At 48.9% G+C, this 16,115-nt stretch overlaps 1 protein-coding gene across 6 annotated transcripts in view; it reads right to left on the bottom strand.

The window, feature by feature from the left end:
• PLXNC1 (plexin C1) overlaps window positions 1-15,850 on the bottom strand; it is a 156,365-nt gene extending 140,515 nt beyond the window's left edge. For all 6 annotated transcript variants that reach the window (XR_009736334.1, XR_009736333.1, XM_061415753.1 and 3 more), the window contains exon 1: window positions 14,405-15,850. Coding sequence is in view for 4 of the 6 variants with exons in the window: in XM_061415753.1 (XP_061271737.1) it covers window positions 14,405-15,475 (1,071 nt within the window). In the remaining 2 variants the exon portion in view is untranslated. The remainder of the gene's footprint in view (window positions 1-14,404) is intronic.
• Between the last annotated feature and the right edge of the window lie 265 nt (window positions 15,851-16,115).

The following is a 16,115-nucleotide window of genomic DNA, read 5'->3' as shown; positions in this document are numbered from 1 at the left end:
GTATGCTGCAGTCCATGGGGTGGCAAAGAGTTGGACATGACTGAGTGACTGACTGGTCATCTGAAAGAAGAATTTACTTTTGAACTCAAAGGATCCAAAGGAAAAGTTCAAAGTGCGCAGGAGGAATACAGAAGGGACGTTTAGGGACACACTTGGATATTTCATATCCACCTGCTTCACTCTCTCTAAGGGCCCAGAGTCCTCCAGCCCTGCAGCCCTCGTAGTGTTAGTCACTCAGTTGTATTCAACTCTTTGCGACCACATGGACTGTAGCCCACCAGGCTCCTCTCCAGGCAAGAATACAGGTTTGGGTTGCCATTCCCTTCTCCCAAGGATCTTCCTGACCTAGGGATTTAACCCAGGTTTCCTGCATTGCAGGCAGGTTCTTTACCATCTGAGCCACCAGGCTCCAGCCCTGCTGCTGCTGCTGCTAAGTCGCTTCAGTTGCATCCGACTCTGTGCGACCCCATAGACAGCAGCCCACCAGGCTCCCCTGTCCCTGAGATTCTCTAGGCAAGAACACTGGAGTGGGTTGCCATTTCCTTCTCCAATGCATGAAAGTGAAAAGTGAAAGTGAAGTCGCTCAGTCATGTCCGACTCTTAGCGACCCCATGGACTGCAGCCTACCAGGCTCCTCCGTCCATGGGATTTTCCAGGCAAGAGTACTGGAGTGGGGTGCCATTGCCTTCTCCAGGCTCCAGCCCTACCTACGGCCAAAGTTTCACTACCCCAGGTTTATCCTTCTTTATTCTTGTTTTGTGCACCATCCCCCATCTAAATCTCGTTTCCATGTGACTTTCAGTCAATTATCTATGAAAAGACAACCTGACTCAAACAATTCATGAAAGTTTCTGAACGGCTGACAGTGCAAACAAATGCATTTTCTGAGATTCTTAGAGTTGGAAGAGAGACAATCCAACAAGGTTTTCCATAAGGAAGCTACAGGCATTCTAAATAGGCTATTTCTTCACTATGGGGGCTGGCCTCCATGATGTGGGATTTTTGACACCTGCCCATGTTATGGCAACCCACTCCAGTACTTTTGCCTAGAAAATCCCATGGACGGAGGAGCCTGGTGTCCATGGGGTTGCAAAGAGTCGGACACGACTGAGCGACTTCACTTTCACTTTCTTTCTTTCATGTTATACCAGTACTGCCCTCACTCCTCATTTTGACTACTGCAAAAGCTCCCTCTCCCAAATTGCTAAATACCCCCTAAATAAGTGGCATCATCTTCTTTGAGAACCAATGGAATCTGTCATAAGGTTTCGGAGTTGCTGCAAAATGGTTATTCGGACACTTCTTCCTTCCAACCTTCCTCCTCCTCCTCCTCTCCATCATGGTGAATGGCACCACCATCCACCCTCAGGTCCCCTTCATCACTCTCCACACCCAATACATGAAAATCTCAGCTGAATCTCCCAGTCTTAAGTCTATCTTAAATTGCAACCCACTCCAGTATTCTTGCCTGGAGAATCCCATGGACGGAGGAGCCTGGTACTCTACAGTCCACAGGGTCGCAAAGAGTCGGACACGACTGAGCGACTTCACTTTCACTTTTTCTCCATCTCCATGGTCCCTACCCATCATCTCCCTCCTCATCTACTGCAAGAGCCTCCTGGTCTCTCTCTTTCAACCTATAATTTATTTTCTATCCAGTAGTCAGAGTGATCCTCTAAAATATAAAATAGGCTGTTACTTCGTTGCCTAAAATTCTTCAGTGGCTTACCATCACATTTATAATTAAATCCAAATGCCTCCCCAGGGCCCACCTGTTACTTCTTAAAACTCAACCCTTGTCATATCACTCTTTTCCTTCACTCTGCTTCAGTTCCCCCAGTGTCCTTCCTTCAGACACTTTAACATGTCCCCATCTTTCTGCCTCAGGGCCTTTGCACATGCTATTTCTTCTAGTTCCCCTCTCTTCATTTCTTGCAGGCTGGTTTTTTTGAAAAACAACTTTCAGATTTCAAATTCAATGTCACCTCTTTATGGTCACATGACTATAGATCTTTCTATCCCTATGCCAGTTGCTATTTTGAATTTTAACATTCCATTTGTTTTGTTGAAAATAATTATATTGCTTAAATTTTTAAATTCAATGTCTGTCTCCCAGTAGACTCTAAGCTCTACAATAGCTTATCTTACTGTACACTCTGAATGCAGCATATACCTCAGCATCTAGCATGTAGCAAGCTGTCAATAAACATTTATTGAATGAATAAATAAGTACATGGACCAATGTTTGAATGCTTTCAGTCAATATCTAGCCAGACAACCCTGGCACATTGCTAAATAGGTCTAATCATTACAAAGTTCTCCTATTGAGGCAAAATTTGTTCCCTGCAAGCACTGGGCCTTGGTTCTGCCTGAGGAAACACCAAACTACCCCACATCACCTGCTTCCATGTATTGGGTTGGTCAAAAAGTTCGTCAAGTTTTCTTGTAACAGGAAAAACCTGAATGAACTTTTTGGCCCATCCAATACATTCATATCCATAGTTCATTAATGCTTGGAAGAGAGTTTCTGGGTCTTTTGCCATCTCTGTCTATAGACAGTCTACAGACTTGGTGTACTGAAAATGAGGCTCTAAGAGCTAAACAAAATACATTTAAGTATTTTGGTATCCTCTCACCAAAGCAAAGAATAACAGCACTGTTCTTTCCCCATGATTAGAACAGCATAATTCATGAACATTGGGCTAACTTTAGAAATAACATAGTAGCAGTATGGATAAGTAGAAAGAACAGGAGATTCAGGGTAAAAAAAAAAAAAAAAACACACTTGGGTTTAAGTTCAAGCTCTATTACTTATGAGCTGTCTCTAAGCAGTCATTTAACCTTTCTGAGGCTTCTCCACCCACCCACCTGCTCCATCCAGTCCATTTATGAAGCTTTTGGCTCTTGGCCAGGTGCTTGACCTGTAAAATACAGATGGGATTAAACCCCCTACTGTCAAAATAAGCCAATCAAATGAATTCTAAAACAAAATGCAACATTTTGCCATTGGTTTTCTGATACACATAGTAATAGAACGAGTGTCTGGACTACGGGCTCCACTCACGTCCAGTTCCTGCAAAGAATTCAGGGAATTCATGAAACTGGATGAGAAAGAAAAAATCCTGTATTGTGAACTCTGACAAAAATTTAGTATTTCCTTTAATTATTAATGCAGGCCACAGTCATATTAACTGAACCTGTGACTTTGTCATCAAAAGAAATCAGATATTTTCACATCATTTTATAGTTGTTGCAGGTATCTCAAAATATCATTTGTGCTTATCTCTGCTTGGAAATGATGGTAGTTACTGCTGTTAGGTCCCGCTATTTAATGTGTTAAGATATATTACTCTATCTCAAATTGGAAAAAAAAATTTGGATATATCTGTAGATCAATATAATTGGTTCATTTTGCAGCTCTCTCTTTTTTCATGTGTTTAAAACCATGAGGCTTCCCCAGAGGTCCACAGCACAAGGGCTCCACGGGGTGAGGACCTCTGTATGGAGGGGCACAGAGATGTTGCTAAGCCCAGGAGACTGAGGCTGGGTGTTACCTACAGCTACCAGCTGCTCTGGGTGTCCCAGGCCTGCAGAAGCCTCAGACAAGCAAGGACCAGCACTTGAAATCCAATTTCTGAAATTGATCACTGATGGAAAAGGGGCCTCAGGAGGATGTCAGTGCAGAGTAATTAGGAACAGTTGATGGGTTAGAGGACATGCTTCTCAAATGGACGCTTCCAAGACCAGGCTGGAGGGAAAGACCAGGAATCGGGCCTCACTGGTGAGGGAGTCACAGAGAAATGCCCTTCCCTCTTGGCTACCTGGCTTTTATTCTTCCTATAAACACAGCTCCAGGGTCGTGGGCTTCTCTTGGAAGCTCTTACCTCTATAAGCTGTAATCACATCTTCTACATCAGATGGAACCTTCTTTTCAGTTCAAATATTTATTGAGGGCCCACTGTGCATTAGGTGGCATTCTCGATGCCTAGGAAGCACAGATGAGACACCCCTGGCTACTCCCCATTGGCACCATCGCCACATTGAGCCCAACACAGAGCCTGGCACATGGCAGGCTCTCCATTAGAGGCTGACAGAGTGGGCCTCACTTCATGGCCAACTGAATGTTTAGTTGTCCTCTCTGGCAAGGAGGTCTCAAAGATATCTAAAATCTATGACAATTAAACTAACTGGTCACCAGTACCTCTCAATTCAATATCTTAAAAAGCTATTTCAGTTGATCCCTTGTCTTCGCCTACACTGCCACCTCAGTTCAGGTCTCCACCAGGCTCACCTGGATTACTGCAACCCACGTGATCCATCTGTCTCCCTGCGCTTTCATTGTGGCCACCACTCTAGACCAAGGTGACATCATTTCTCGCCTGGACTGATAAAGGACCCTCTTGCCTCTTTTGGGGCCAATCTCTCATCCATGACTCACAGGGCAGCCATTATTTAGGAATTCAAATCCAGTCATTTCACTTCCCTTCAAAGGCTCTTCTAAGCTTTGAGGAAAAAAAAAAAATATATAACCTCCTTCCCACAGCCTGCCAGGCCTACGGGGTCGGCTACTGCTTTCTTCCCCAACACTCTCCCCCCTCCACCTCCCTAAACCAACCACACTAGCCTTTTGTTCTTCAAAATGACCAAGTCATTTCCCCTTTTGAAGCCTTGCACTGCTCCCCACTCCCCATGGGAGACGCCTACAACTATCCTTTCTCATCTTCCTGGGGTTGACTTAACTTCCTTAAAGAGAACTTTCCCCAACAGCTCAAATAACATGGCTCTATTACATCCTCAGCTTTTTCCTTCACGTAGCCCCAGTCTCAGCCTGGGCCTCAGTTTCCTCATCTGTAAAATGGAAATCACAGTACCCATCTCACAAGGCTGGGGTGAGGGTTAAATGAGTTAATACTGGTAAAGTGCTTACTTAGAACAACACTTGGTGCAAAGCGAATGCTTTAGAAGGGCTATCATTTTACTGCAAAAAGAAGCTCTTTATTTTCTGCCTATTTATTGTCTACTCTATTCATCACTGATAGAAATATTTCACACAGTGCTTCACACAGAGTACGGACTCAAGAAGTATTTGATTGAACTAGTGACTGTCCTTCTAATCAGCAGTTTTGCCTCTCGTCTCACCTCATTCATTCTTCTGAATGATTGCACTAAAACACAATCAGATCACATCTACTTAGAGCCCTGCTTTAGTCCTCCAACAGCCACAGCTTTTCCACCCTGCTCAGCAGAGTCCTAGAAGTTCCTTTGAGATGCTGCAGGGACCAGCAAGGGCTGGGGGAGGCTGAGTTGCAGGATTCTGGGAGTCTCCCCCACACCCCCACTTCACCCTGAGTCCCAGTGCTTGGCAATGGCCTCACCCAGAACAGCAGGTCAAAGATGATTTGTTAGCCTTTTTCTCACACTGAGCTTCTGGTTTAAGATTTAGAAACCTGGTTTTTAAAGCCTGAAAACAACTGACCATCAGGATAAAATCCAGTCATCTTGGCCAGTCTCATTAAACCCTTCGCCATCTGGCCCTGCATGCTCATTTCTGGACACTCCCCAGCCAGGGTGAGCTACCTGCGGTTCACAGGCTTATTCAACTTCCCGCTTGTGCACAAGCTGTGCCTTCTCTCTGGAACTCCCTTTCTGCCTCTTCTGCTTGGCTTCAAGACACAGCTCCAGTATCACCTCTCTAAAGCCTCCCAGGTTCCTCCCACGCTGAGTTTGACGCTCCTTCGTGGGGTTGCCACATCACCTTTTTACTAAATTTCATAGCTGTCTTAGGGCAACGCGAAGGTTTGTTCCACTCTCACCCTTTCCGTGACAGCAGGGGTGGGTAAACTACCAGCTGTGGACCAAATCTAGCAAGCTGCCTGCTTTTTGCAATGCGCCCCCCTCCCAAGCCAAGAATAGTTTTTACATTTTTTAATGGCTGAAACAATCTAAAGAATAATATTTTACGACAAGTGAAAATTATACATGAAATTCAAATTTCCGTGTCCATAAAGTTTTATTGGAACATCACCACGAGTGTTCATTTATGCATTGTCTATGGTAGCTGTCACACTTCACTGGCAGTCGAGCAATTGCAGCAGAGACTGCACCTGGCCTGCAAAGCCTACGATATTGACAATCTTTACAGAAAATGTTTGCTGACTTCTGCACAAACGCACTGGCCAGAGTAGTGGAGTGGGGATTACTGGGGTCAAATCCCCTTTGTGACTCCTCTGAGGAGACACTAAGTGTAACTATTGATCAGACAGTCAAACCCATCAACTATAGAAACTGTAAAACAAATCACAATTCTCTTTGGTTTTCTGACAGTATATAAATTAGTATTAATTTTCCATCTTGATGAAAACGCTAACAAAAACTATGAACATAACTGATAAAAAATCTTAACCACTACCATGCCGCTAGGAGGCCTCCCTAGTGGTTCCGATGGTAAAGAATCTGCTTGCAATGCAAGAGACCTGGGTTTGGTCCCTGGGTCAGGAAGATCCCCTGGAGAAGGAAATGCAATCCACTCCAGTATTCTTGCCTGGAGAATCCCTAAGAGTCAGACACGACTGAGCAACTAACACTTAGCTCAGTGACTTTTTTCACCATGCCCCTGCTACCACAAACAGGTTAGATCCAGGATGCCTACAAACTGTCCCCCAGCAGACTGTGGGGGTCCTCAGAGCAGCCCTCAGTGATCTTCAGCTAGGTGCCACCTCGTAGATGCCTACCTCAGGGAAGGCAGAGGTGGGTCATGGAGAAGCCTGAAGGGAGGCAGAGATGGTTCCATGCTGCTGTAGTCAACGTGGTAACCATGGTGTGGGTCTCCTACCTTTCCATTCCGAGGCAACCTGCCTACACCACCTACTGGGGGTCATCATCTGATGGTCTTCCTTCTTCTGACCACACCAGGACTCAGTACTTGTCCCAATGGCAACAAACCCCTACCCTGAACTTGGGCTCATAATGTGGAGTCAAAGGATGGGTTGGACCCCATTCTCTCTATTTCCTGGTCATTTGAACTAAATAATATAGAAAGCTGTTGCCAGTTGGTAGCTGATGCAGAAGGTTAAGCTATTGGGAGACAGAGTGGGGATCAGGTCAGGCTGAGGCACATTCAGGTGGACAGGGAGAGGGACAGATATTCGAGGAAGCCGAGGTGGTCATTTGGCAGCAGGACTGAGGGAAGCCGCCACCCTGTCAGGCTGACAATGAAACCTTCGAATGAGGATCCTTCACACTTTCTGCTGCTGAGCACCTTTCCGCTGCTCTGACTGCGGAAGCTTCTTCCCACTCCACATCATGCTAAGTTGCTCAGCTGTGTCAGACTCTGTACAACCCCATGGGCTGTAGCCCTCCAGGCTCCTCTGTCCCTGGGATTCTCCAGGCAAAAATACTGGAAGGGGTTGCCATGCCCTTCTCCAGGGGATCTTCCTGACCCAAGGGTCGAACCTGAGTCTCTTATGGTCTCCTTCATTGGCAGGTGGGTTCTTTACCATTAGTGCCGTCTGGGAAGCCCACCGCCCCCCACATCAGAGAGCCCCAGCCTATTACTACTAAAAATCACGACAGTGATGAAGTACATACATACACAGTGTTTACTCTAGGTCAGGTAGTGTTCACGCTGCTGCTGCTAAGTCACTTCAGTCATGTCCGACTCTGTGTGACCCCATGGACGGCAGCCCACCAGGCTCCCCCGTCCCTGGGATTCTCCAGACAAGAACACTGGAGTGGGTTGCCATTTCCTTCTCCAACGCATGAAAGTGAAAAGTGAAAGTGAAGTGGCTCAGTTGTGTCCGACTCTTCGAGACCTCATGGACTGCAGCCCACCAGGCTCCTCCATCCATGGGATTTTCCAGGCAAGAGTACTGGAGTGGGGTGCCATTGCCTTCTCCGTGTTCATATCCTATACATATTAAGCCATTGATCCAGACAAAAATCCTATGAAGCAAAAAGGATCAGTACTTCTAGGTAGACAAACAAGCACAGAAAGGTTAAATAATTTGCACAAGGTCACACAACTGGGAAATGGCAGCTATGGTCCCTGTCTACCTGGATCTAGAGTCTGTGCAGGCAAGCACCTCTCCTCTTCCTAGGATTCCATGTAATCCCACATGTTCCTATCCACTAAATTCCCCATCTCCTTGTTGGAGCTTACTTATGTAGAGCTTGGTTTCATGCAACCAACTGTGCCTAATTAGAATAGAAATTGGTATCAAGATTGATGCTGTAAAGAGTAGACCCTTAGAATTCTGGCGTGTAGAATTGGTTGTGTACAGCAGCTTGGAAGGCTCTAGAAATCTTCCCCTGCCCACATCCTGGAATGAAATGCAAACAGACTCTTGCATGAAAGGGTGAAGGAGCTAACTAAACTATGACTTACAGGTTCTTGAGACTCAGACGCCAAACTCAAAAACAGTAAGACTTTGGGAGTTTTTCTAGGTATTTCTGTTGAGCAATTAGAAGAGGATAAGAAATATAAGGGGAGTGGGATGAGTCAGTTACTTTCTATGACCTGAAGTAAAATGCAATGAAAACAATGGGACAAGTTCTTATCCCAGGTGTTTGAGCTGCAAGGGAAACTGTGATACCTTGAAGCTGTGGTTCTAAAACCTGAATGTATAGTAGAGTCACCTGGAGAGATTGTTAAAAACACAGACTGCCCATCCCACGCCCTACTGAGATTCTGATTTAGTAAATCTGATGTGGGGGCCCAAGAATTTGCATTTCAAGTAAGTTCCCTGGTGATGCTGTTGCTGGTTGAGACAACACTTTGAGGATCACTGCCCAACAGCACAAAGCCCTCTCTTTTTGTCTCTGGAAGGCATGAGCATGCACGTTATTAAATTATACCAAAGAAGTGCCAACCATGCTGGGTTTTTATGGTCAAAGTTAATGCTCAGGTTGGCAAGACCGTAAGCCTGGCAAGTCCAAAGAATGGGAATTTCTGGGGAAAGCCAGAGGAGTGGAGGATGTCAGAGATGCTCGGACTAGAGAAGAAAGAGGCCCCAACTCATTAGACATCAAGAAAAAGACAATAGTTAAGGGGGCATGAAGGCTTCCCAGGTGGCTCAGTGGTAAAGAATCCACCTGTCAGTGCAAGAGATGAAACAGATGAGGGTTCAATCCCTGGGTTGGGAAGACCCCCTGGAGGAGGAAATGGCAACTCACTACAGTATTCTTGCCCGGAAAACTCCATGGACAGAGGAGCCTGGTAGTCCATGGAGTTGCAAAGAGTCAGACCCGATGGAGCAACAGAGCACAGCATCCATAAACGAGCATGAGGTGGCCAGACTCAAGAAAGTGTGGCTGCTAAGGACAGAAAACATCCCCAACGTGAGCCCCCAACCCCTTTCATTTATTAATTTAACAAATATTTAAGTTACTATGCTAGGAACTCTGGCTTCAACAGAGAGTTGAATGTTACAAGGTTCCTGACCTCCTGGGGCTTGTATTTTAATTATAGCTGCTAATAAAGACAAGAGTTCCTATAACCCAGGTTTAACAGGCTAAGATCCCGGGATTGAGTTTATGAGCTAGTTCTTATGTCCGAAAACCAAAAACTTAGAGCAGTCCTTAAAGGTCCTGTACGTCTCTCTGAGGTTGTTATAAGTCTGAATACAGAGAGTCCCAGTGTTACCTAGAAACTGACCACTGAGGAGCTACAACCCTCCCAAAGCCTGAATTTCAGGTGCTCAAATACGCAGATCCAGAAACCCAGTTCTCCCTCAAGAATTCTCTGTTCTACTGTCTTAAGTCCAGCTTAAGTCAATCCTAAAGGAAAACCACTCAATCCTAAAGGAAATCAGTCCTGAGTATTCATTGGCAAGACTGATGCTGAGGCTGAAACTTCAACACTTTGGCCACCTGATGTGAAGAACTGACTCCTTGGAAAAGACCCTAATGCCGGGAGAGATTGAAGGCAAGAGGAGAAGGGGACGGCAGAGCATGAGATGGTTGGATGGCATCACTGACTCGATGGACATGAGTTTGAGCAAGCTCTGGGAGTTGGTGATGGACAGGGAAGCCTGGCGTGCCATAGTCCATGGGGTCACAAAGAGTCAGACGTGACTGAGTGACTGAATGAACTGAAGTCCAGTTTACAGCTGATCTCTGAGTAGCAGGAAGAGCCTAGCCTCCTCATGGAGGACAAGATTGACACCACAATCCAACGTCTGTGATGCTGAATTGTTTACGGCTGTGTGTTACAAGTTCAGGTCCTCAATGCTCTGTCATTTACCAGTTACGGAAATTAACCAAAGCTCTCCAGGTCTCAATATCTCATCGTAAAACTATAGCAACAACTACGGTCCTTGCCGCATATGGGGCATTACAACCAACCAAATGTAAGTCATGTGAAGTGCTTAGCTCAAAGCCTGGCCATAGTAATCATCTAACAGTAGCAGCTATGACTGCTTTTTCCCTCTAAGTGGGTGTTGGCCTTTTTGAATCCCTGCTTGCATATCAGATATATGTATAGGGGTAAAATTCACCACCTAGTCTATAGATTGCAAAGTGGCCAGACAAGATCATAACAGAAACTAAAGGGGAAATAAACATCACAGGAAGACTGTGGATTTTGAGGTCAATAAGGCTGCACTGCCGAGTGGCCCTGGGACATTACTTCTGCACGCAGTAGCTAGAAGCATCTTGGGTTACTGTCTGTTGGAGAGCATGCGAGTGTTTTGTGGTTGTCTGCATGACAAATAACTTATGTCAGGCTTTGGAATTATGTGAGTGTGGAGGAAGGGGGTGTGTCTCCCTACAAGGAATAGAATGAAATAGAGTCATCTCGTTGGCCAACACAATAAGAAAACACACTACCCTCAGTGTCTACAGAGGCCACCATGTTTAAACCACAAGCAACCCCAGGATCCAACCACAGTAGCCAAATAATCTGGACCAATCAGACTTCAAAACTCAGGTACACACACTTTTCTATCAGTGTATTGGTATGCCAAGGGTGGCAGGAGTTCAGAGATGAGAGGAAGTTAACTTAACTTGTACATAATTTAAAACATTCATTTTTATGTTGATTCAAGCACACAGATATGTTACGGAATAGAATGAAAAAAAAATTACATCAAGTTTTAAAACACACTTCAAGGGGTGTATCCTAGGGGAAGCTGGTTGCTGCCTCTAATTAGGGGACTTTGAAGGCAAAGTTTGAGAAGCACTAGAGTGGTGGAATGAATACAGAAGTAGATACCGCAAGACCTGGGTTTAAGCCAGAGCCTCTGATGTTTACTTCATGTATTTATCTTGAGCAAGTTGCTTAAGTGATCTCAAGCTTCCTCATCAGGTAAATGGGAAAGTTCCTCAGAGAAGCAACCTTAGACTTGCTGAGGGGCTCAAAAGAAGTAATATATGAGGAACTGCATACAAATACTGATTAGGATTATTAGAGAGGGTCTACAGAATTAGGCTGCCTGGGCACGTTTGCAGGCTGGAGCTAACCTGCCATAGTTGTGAAAGGGGATTCAAAGTTGGAGGCAAGACAGAAAAAAATCATGGCCCAGTGTGTGGACGGCTGAGGACACAATCATTGCACAAGCATCTCGTGAATGAATCCTTAGAGAGAGGAGCTGAAGGCAAGAAAACCAGCTCACAAGAGATCAGGAGAGAAACTAGACATGAGAAAACACAACCCAGTCATTCCCGTCACTTTCCTACCCACGGCTGACTGAAGATGGAAAGGAAGAGAGTCACGCAGGGGGAGCAGGGGAAGGCAAGCCAGTCTATGCCTGTGCCTCACTGCCCATGGATTACTACTATAATGCTGTGTCTGCTGGGGGGAACCACTGTTAGAATTGACTGAGGCTCCCTCTAGAGAGGTTTTTCAAGTTTCGTCTCTTGTCTTAGGCGCCTTGTAATTCAGCATGCCTTTTCCAAAACACATGGAAAACCTGAAAATAAAATGCAGAACAAATGCAACCCAAATGACATCATTGTTCTGAGCGACAACTAGGGGCACACTGATCTCATAACCCCATTAAATGGGGTTGCCACCTGCTATTGTCCTTTCGATGGCAGAATCAGCGGCGCCCAGCACAGAGCACTGCCTGCACTAACAGGCATCAAACAAATATCTGTTAAACTATCTCATCCGCCTATTTAATAGGTTATAAAATTGTCAGCTTTTTCACCAAAACTACCGCCTTTCCCCCCTCCCCAAAGTCTCTCTTGAAATTCAATTCCATTAAGGCTTTTTAATACATACGAGCAGCAAGGAATTTACTTATATTTTTTTTTAAAAAAAAAGGCAAAACTCCAAGTTCCCACCTGGGCAGCCCTGACAAGCTATTGTTTGAACTGGAGCACATTATTTAACTTGGGTGACAAGCTCAGAGGGTAGAGACCCCGTCTTTCAGAAACTGCAGCTCTGAGCACACCGGGAGCTCTCGATAAATAACAGCAGCAAGACATGCTGTGGAGGGACCTAGTTTAATTATTTATTTCTCCAATTCCAGATTTTTGGCAGCATGTGTTTGCCCCTTGCTTGATTTCTAAGGGGCAGCCACCTCCCAGAAGTGCCCCGCACAAAGATGGATAAGCAGCTCTCTGACTTTTCCTTCCCCTCATCCCAGCGCAAGTAGGAACACCTGATCGAGCCAAAAACGTGGATTCTGAGTGCATTCAGGGTGCCTGCTGGGTTTGGAAGGGAACTAAGTCCTCTAGGACTCAATGGGTAGAGCAAGGCAGTCAAGAGAAATGTTTTGGCTCCCACACATCTACACAGCTGTCAGATGGCAGAGCTTGGACTTCCACTGTTATCACCTGCTGCGGGCCTCCGAGCTGTCTCGACATTAACCCGAGAGACCAAGTATGCCTGAAGCTGCACTCTAAGTGCTATGTGGGGGTACTTTCAAGTCTTTCAACAGAGAAGTCAAAGACAATGGTTTTTGCCAAACTTGAATTCATAAGGATCTCATGAAGACAGATATTAAATATTAACTTATAATTGTATAGCCAGATGAAGTCATGTAGGGAGTATTATGCATTATTTACATTTTAAAATAATTATAACAGTAACTAAATGAAGACATTATGTGTGTGCCCCAGCACACAAGTAGTGAGCAAGGAGGAGGAAGCAAATGACCATTCTAAGGGGCCTTGCAAAAGACCTGTTTTTTTTCTTTCTGAGTAATAAGGCTAATATTTGGTAAGATGGGCTCTGCCTGGATGCGGGTGGGAGTGTCTTTCCATACACTTCTCAATAGACCTTAGCGCCAATGTCCTCTCTATGCTTACACAACGAATGTATCAACACAACACGTTTTTCCAAGTGAAGACTTCTCGCCTTGCTCTCTGACGCATTTTATACCAAAACAATGGCAACACCTGTAGCCGTTAATTTCTGCTCTTTGATTTCTGTCCAGTTATAAAGGAGGCGCTCAGCAGGCTCCCCTCTCAGGAGCCATATGTGGAGTTGATGTGCCAGCAGCCTTGGAAGGAAAAGAGCCTCGGAGAAGTGCACAATGGCTCCATAATCCCCATCAACTGGACCCTCTTGAACCGCGGCTTTCTTTCCCAGTCAAAGAAACGCCAGTTTCAAGAGTCAAGCTGTGGCTGTCCTGGGAACCCTGGGGGAGGTGAGGGGTGGTGGGTGGAAAACTCTGCCATTTGCCTGGGTGGGTGGTGCCCCCGAGCCCTGCCATCTAGTCAGACAATCTGGAGCCCAGAAACTGCGTGTGGCACCCCCGACACTTTCTCTCGCCCTCCGCTCTAGGGTGAGGCTTTTTACCCACAAAGCCACCTCCGCCGGCCCAGCCTCTCCCCGAGCCGTAGACCACAGCGCACACCCTCAGCAGAGCCACAGCCCCGCCCCCTTGCACCGGGTCGCGCAGAGGGTTCTGTTCCCCCAAGCCTGAGCCTCTGTTCTAGCCTAGCGCTGACCGGTGTCGACCAGACCAACTCTTCAGACCACATCACACGGGTTACGGGGGGTGGGCACAAAGACTGGGGTGTGGCAAGTCCTTTAGTTTCCACGGCTTCTCAGCCCAGGGCACTGCGTTTGGTAACCCTGGTAAGGACAAGGGTCAAAACCGCAGGCCAACCCAGACCACACACCGGGGGAAGCGTTTAGGGGAGGGCGGGGGAGCTGCCAGGGGAGGCTCAGACCCAAACAAGCGCCCCTGTTTGGATAGGCAGGGATGGCAATGGGATGCAGTCACCAGAGTTTAGAGCTTAACTCCTACCCTCTCCACCTCCCTTTTTTCACACTCCCTCGGGGACTTCCGGCCGTGCTTTAGAGTAGCCCGAGGTACCAGAACTGCCGTCGGGCGGCCACAGGGCTGCGTAAATCCGAGACCTGGTAAAGGTCAACCCTCTCTGCCAGCGGCTCTGCCTCGCCCGCGGCTCCGCAAAGGGAGCGCTCCCCTCCCCAGGAAGGGGCAGGACTCACGCAGTTGTTCTCGTTATTATCGATCTCGAAGTCCCAGCGGCAGATCTTGGTGCGCGCCTGGATCTCACTCATCCTGAAGAGGCAGAGTGCGGTGGTGGTGGGCGAGCGCTTCTCCTGGTCCTCTCCGGTGGCTGCGCTGAACACGCCCGCCCAGACGTCCAGGGCCTCCACCAAGCTGGAAGAGAGCAGCAGGCGGCGGCCGTCTGGGCGGCCGTGGCCGCAGTTGAGGGCCGCCTGGCCCTGGAACAGGAGCATCTCGGAGCTCTTGGCGATGCGCGCCATGCTGGGCCAGCCGGTGGCGGCGCCTGTCGAGTAGTTGTAGGGGTAGTAGGGGAAGTAGACGCTGCCGTTCCAGAGAAAGGCGTCCACAAAGTGCAGGCTACCCCCGCCGTCGCGCAGCTTGAGGCGTCCCGTCTCCTTCGTGGCCAGGCTGCGCTTCCCCGTGTCCTTGAGCGCGATGGCCGTTTCGCGGTCGGACGCCGCAGGATTGCAGCGGCTCGCCGTCTCGGACTCGGGCAGCACATAGGTGGCGGCCACTGCCAGGTACCAGCTCTGGGTGTCGTTCGCGTAGTACACCACGCCGGCCGTCGAGCCCTGCGGGTGACACGACACCACCTCGGTGCCGTTGCGCAGGGAGCTGCGGCTCAGATTGCCCAGGGGTCGCACCTCGCAGGCGCCCCGGTCGAAGGTCCAGCCGGTGAGCAGCAGCCCCTCGAGGCCGGCCGCCCCCTCGCGGTAGGGCAGCAGCAGCTTGCTGAAGCTGCTGCCCGGCCGGGGCCGCGCGGGGGGCGTCAGGGGGACGGGCTCCGAGCAGTTGCCCGCTTGGTCCCGGTATAGGCGCGAGAGCCTGTGCTCCAGGCTGTAGTCCAGCTGGTCTAGGCAGCTGCCGCTCGCCACGAACACGCCGTCCTCCCGGCTCACCGCGATGGCTCCGATAGCTTGCTCCGACCGCCACACGGGCTCGTCCGCGCCCCGGCCGGGCGCCGCGAGCGCCAGCAGATAGGCAAGCAGCGGCAGCAGCGCGGCGGGGCGCGGGGGGCGCGGCGGTACCTTCCTCCGGGAGACCTCCATGGGGCTGTGGCGCAGGGGGGTGGGGGCCGCCCCCGGGCAGGGCGCGCGGCGGCGACAGCGGCTCAGGCGCGCGGCGAGTGAGACGCGGGCGGCGGCGGCTCCTGCGCGCGCTCGGGTTCCCGCGGCCGCCCCATCCCCGCGGCTCGCCCGGGAAGGAGAGCGGGGAGGGCGGCGCGCGGCGGGCTCGTTCCGGCAGCCTGTGCAGCGGCGGCGGCGGCGGCGGCAAGCCCTGCGCGCTCCGGCGCCGCTTCCTCCGGGCCCTCCTTCTCCGGAGAGTTCCTCTGTGCAATGCTGGCGCTCGAGGGGAGGCGCGGAGAGAAAGGGAGGGGACGGGCGGAGGGGAGCGAGGCAGGCGGGGAGGGCTGGAGAGGTTGGGTGCGCTTGTGCGTTTCACTTTCCCATTGTGAAAGTGGGATGCAACTGGCCCCCTTCCTCATCCTCTTCCTCCTCCTCCCTCCGCCTCCTGGCCGCCCGCCCTCCCTCCACGCCCATCTCCCCTCCCCTCTTGATTCGGTGAGATAGGGAGGAGGGAGGTCTCGTAATTTGGGTTACTGTGTAGGTGGCCTCTTTCATCTATTCATAACAAAGCTAAGCCTCCTGCCGCCGCCACCACCAAAGCCCCTTAGCTCGCCCGGGGCTC

This window comes from Bos javanicus, chromosome 5 (assembly GCF_032452875.1).
Source record: "Bos javanicus breed banteng chromosome 5, ARS-OSU_banteng_1.0, whole genome shotgun sequence".
Lineage (NCBI taxonomy): Eukaryota > Metazoa > Chordata > Mammalia > Artiodactyla > Bovidae > Bos > Bos javanicus.
Note: the sequence above shows the minus strand (reverse complement) of the source record. Positions and strands in the feature narration are given on the sequence as shown.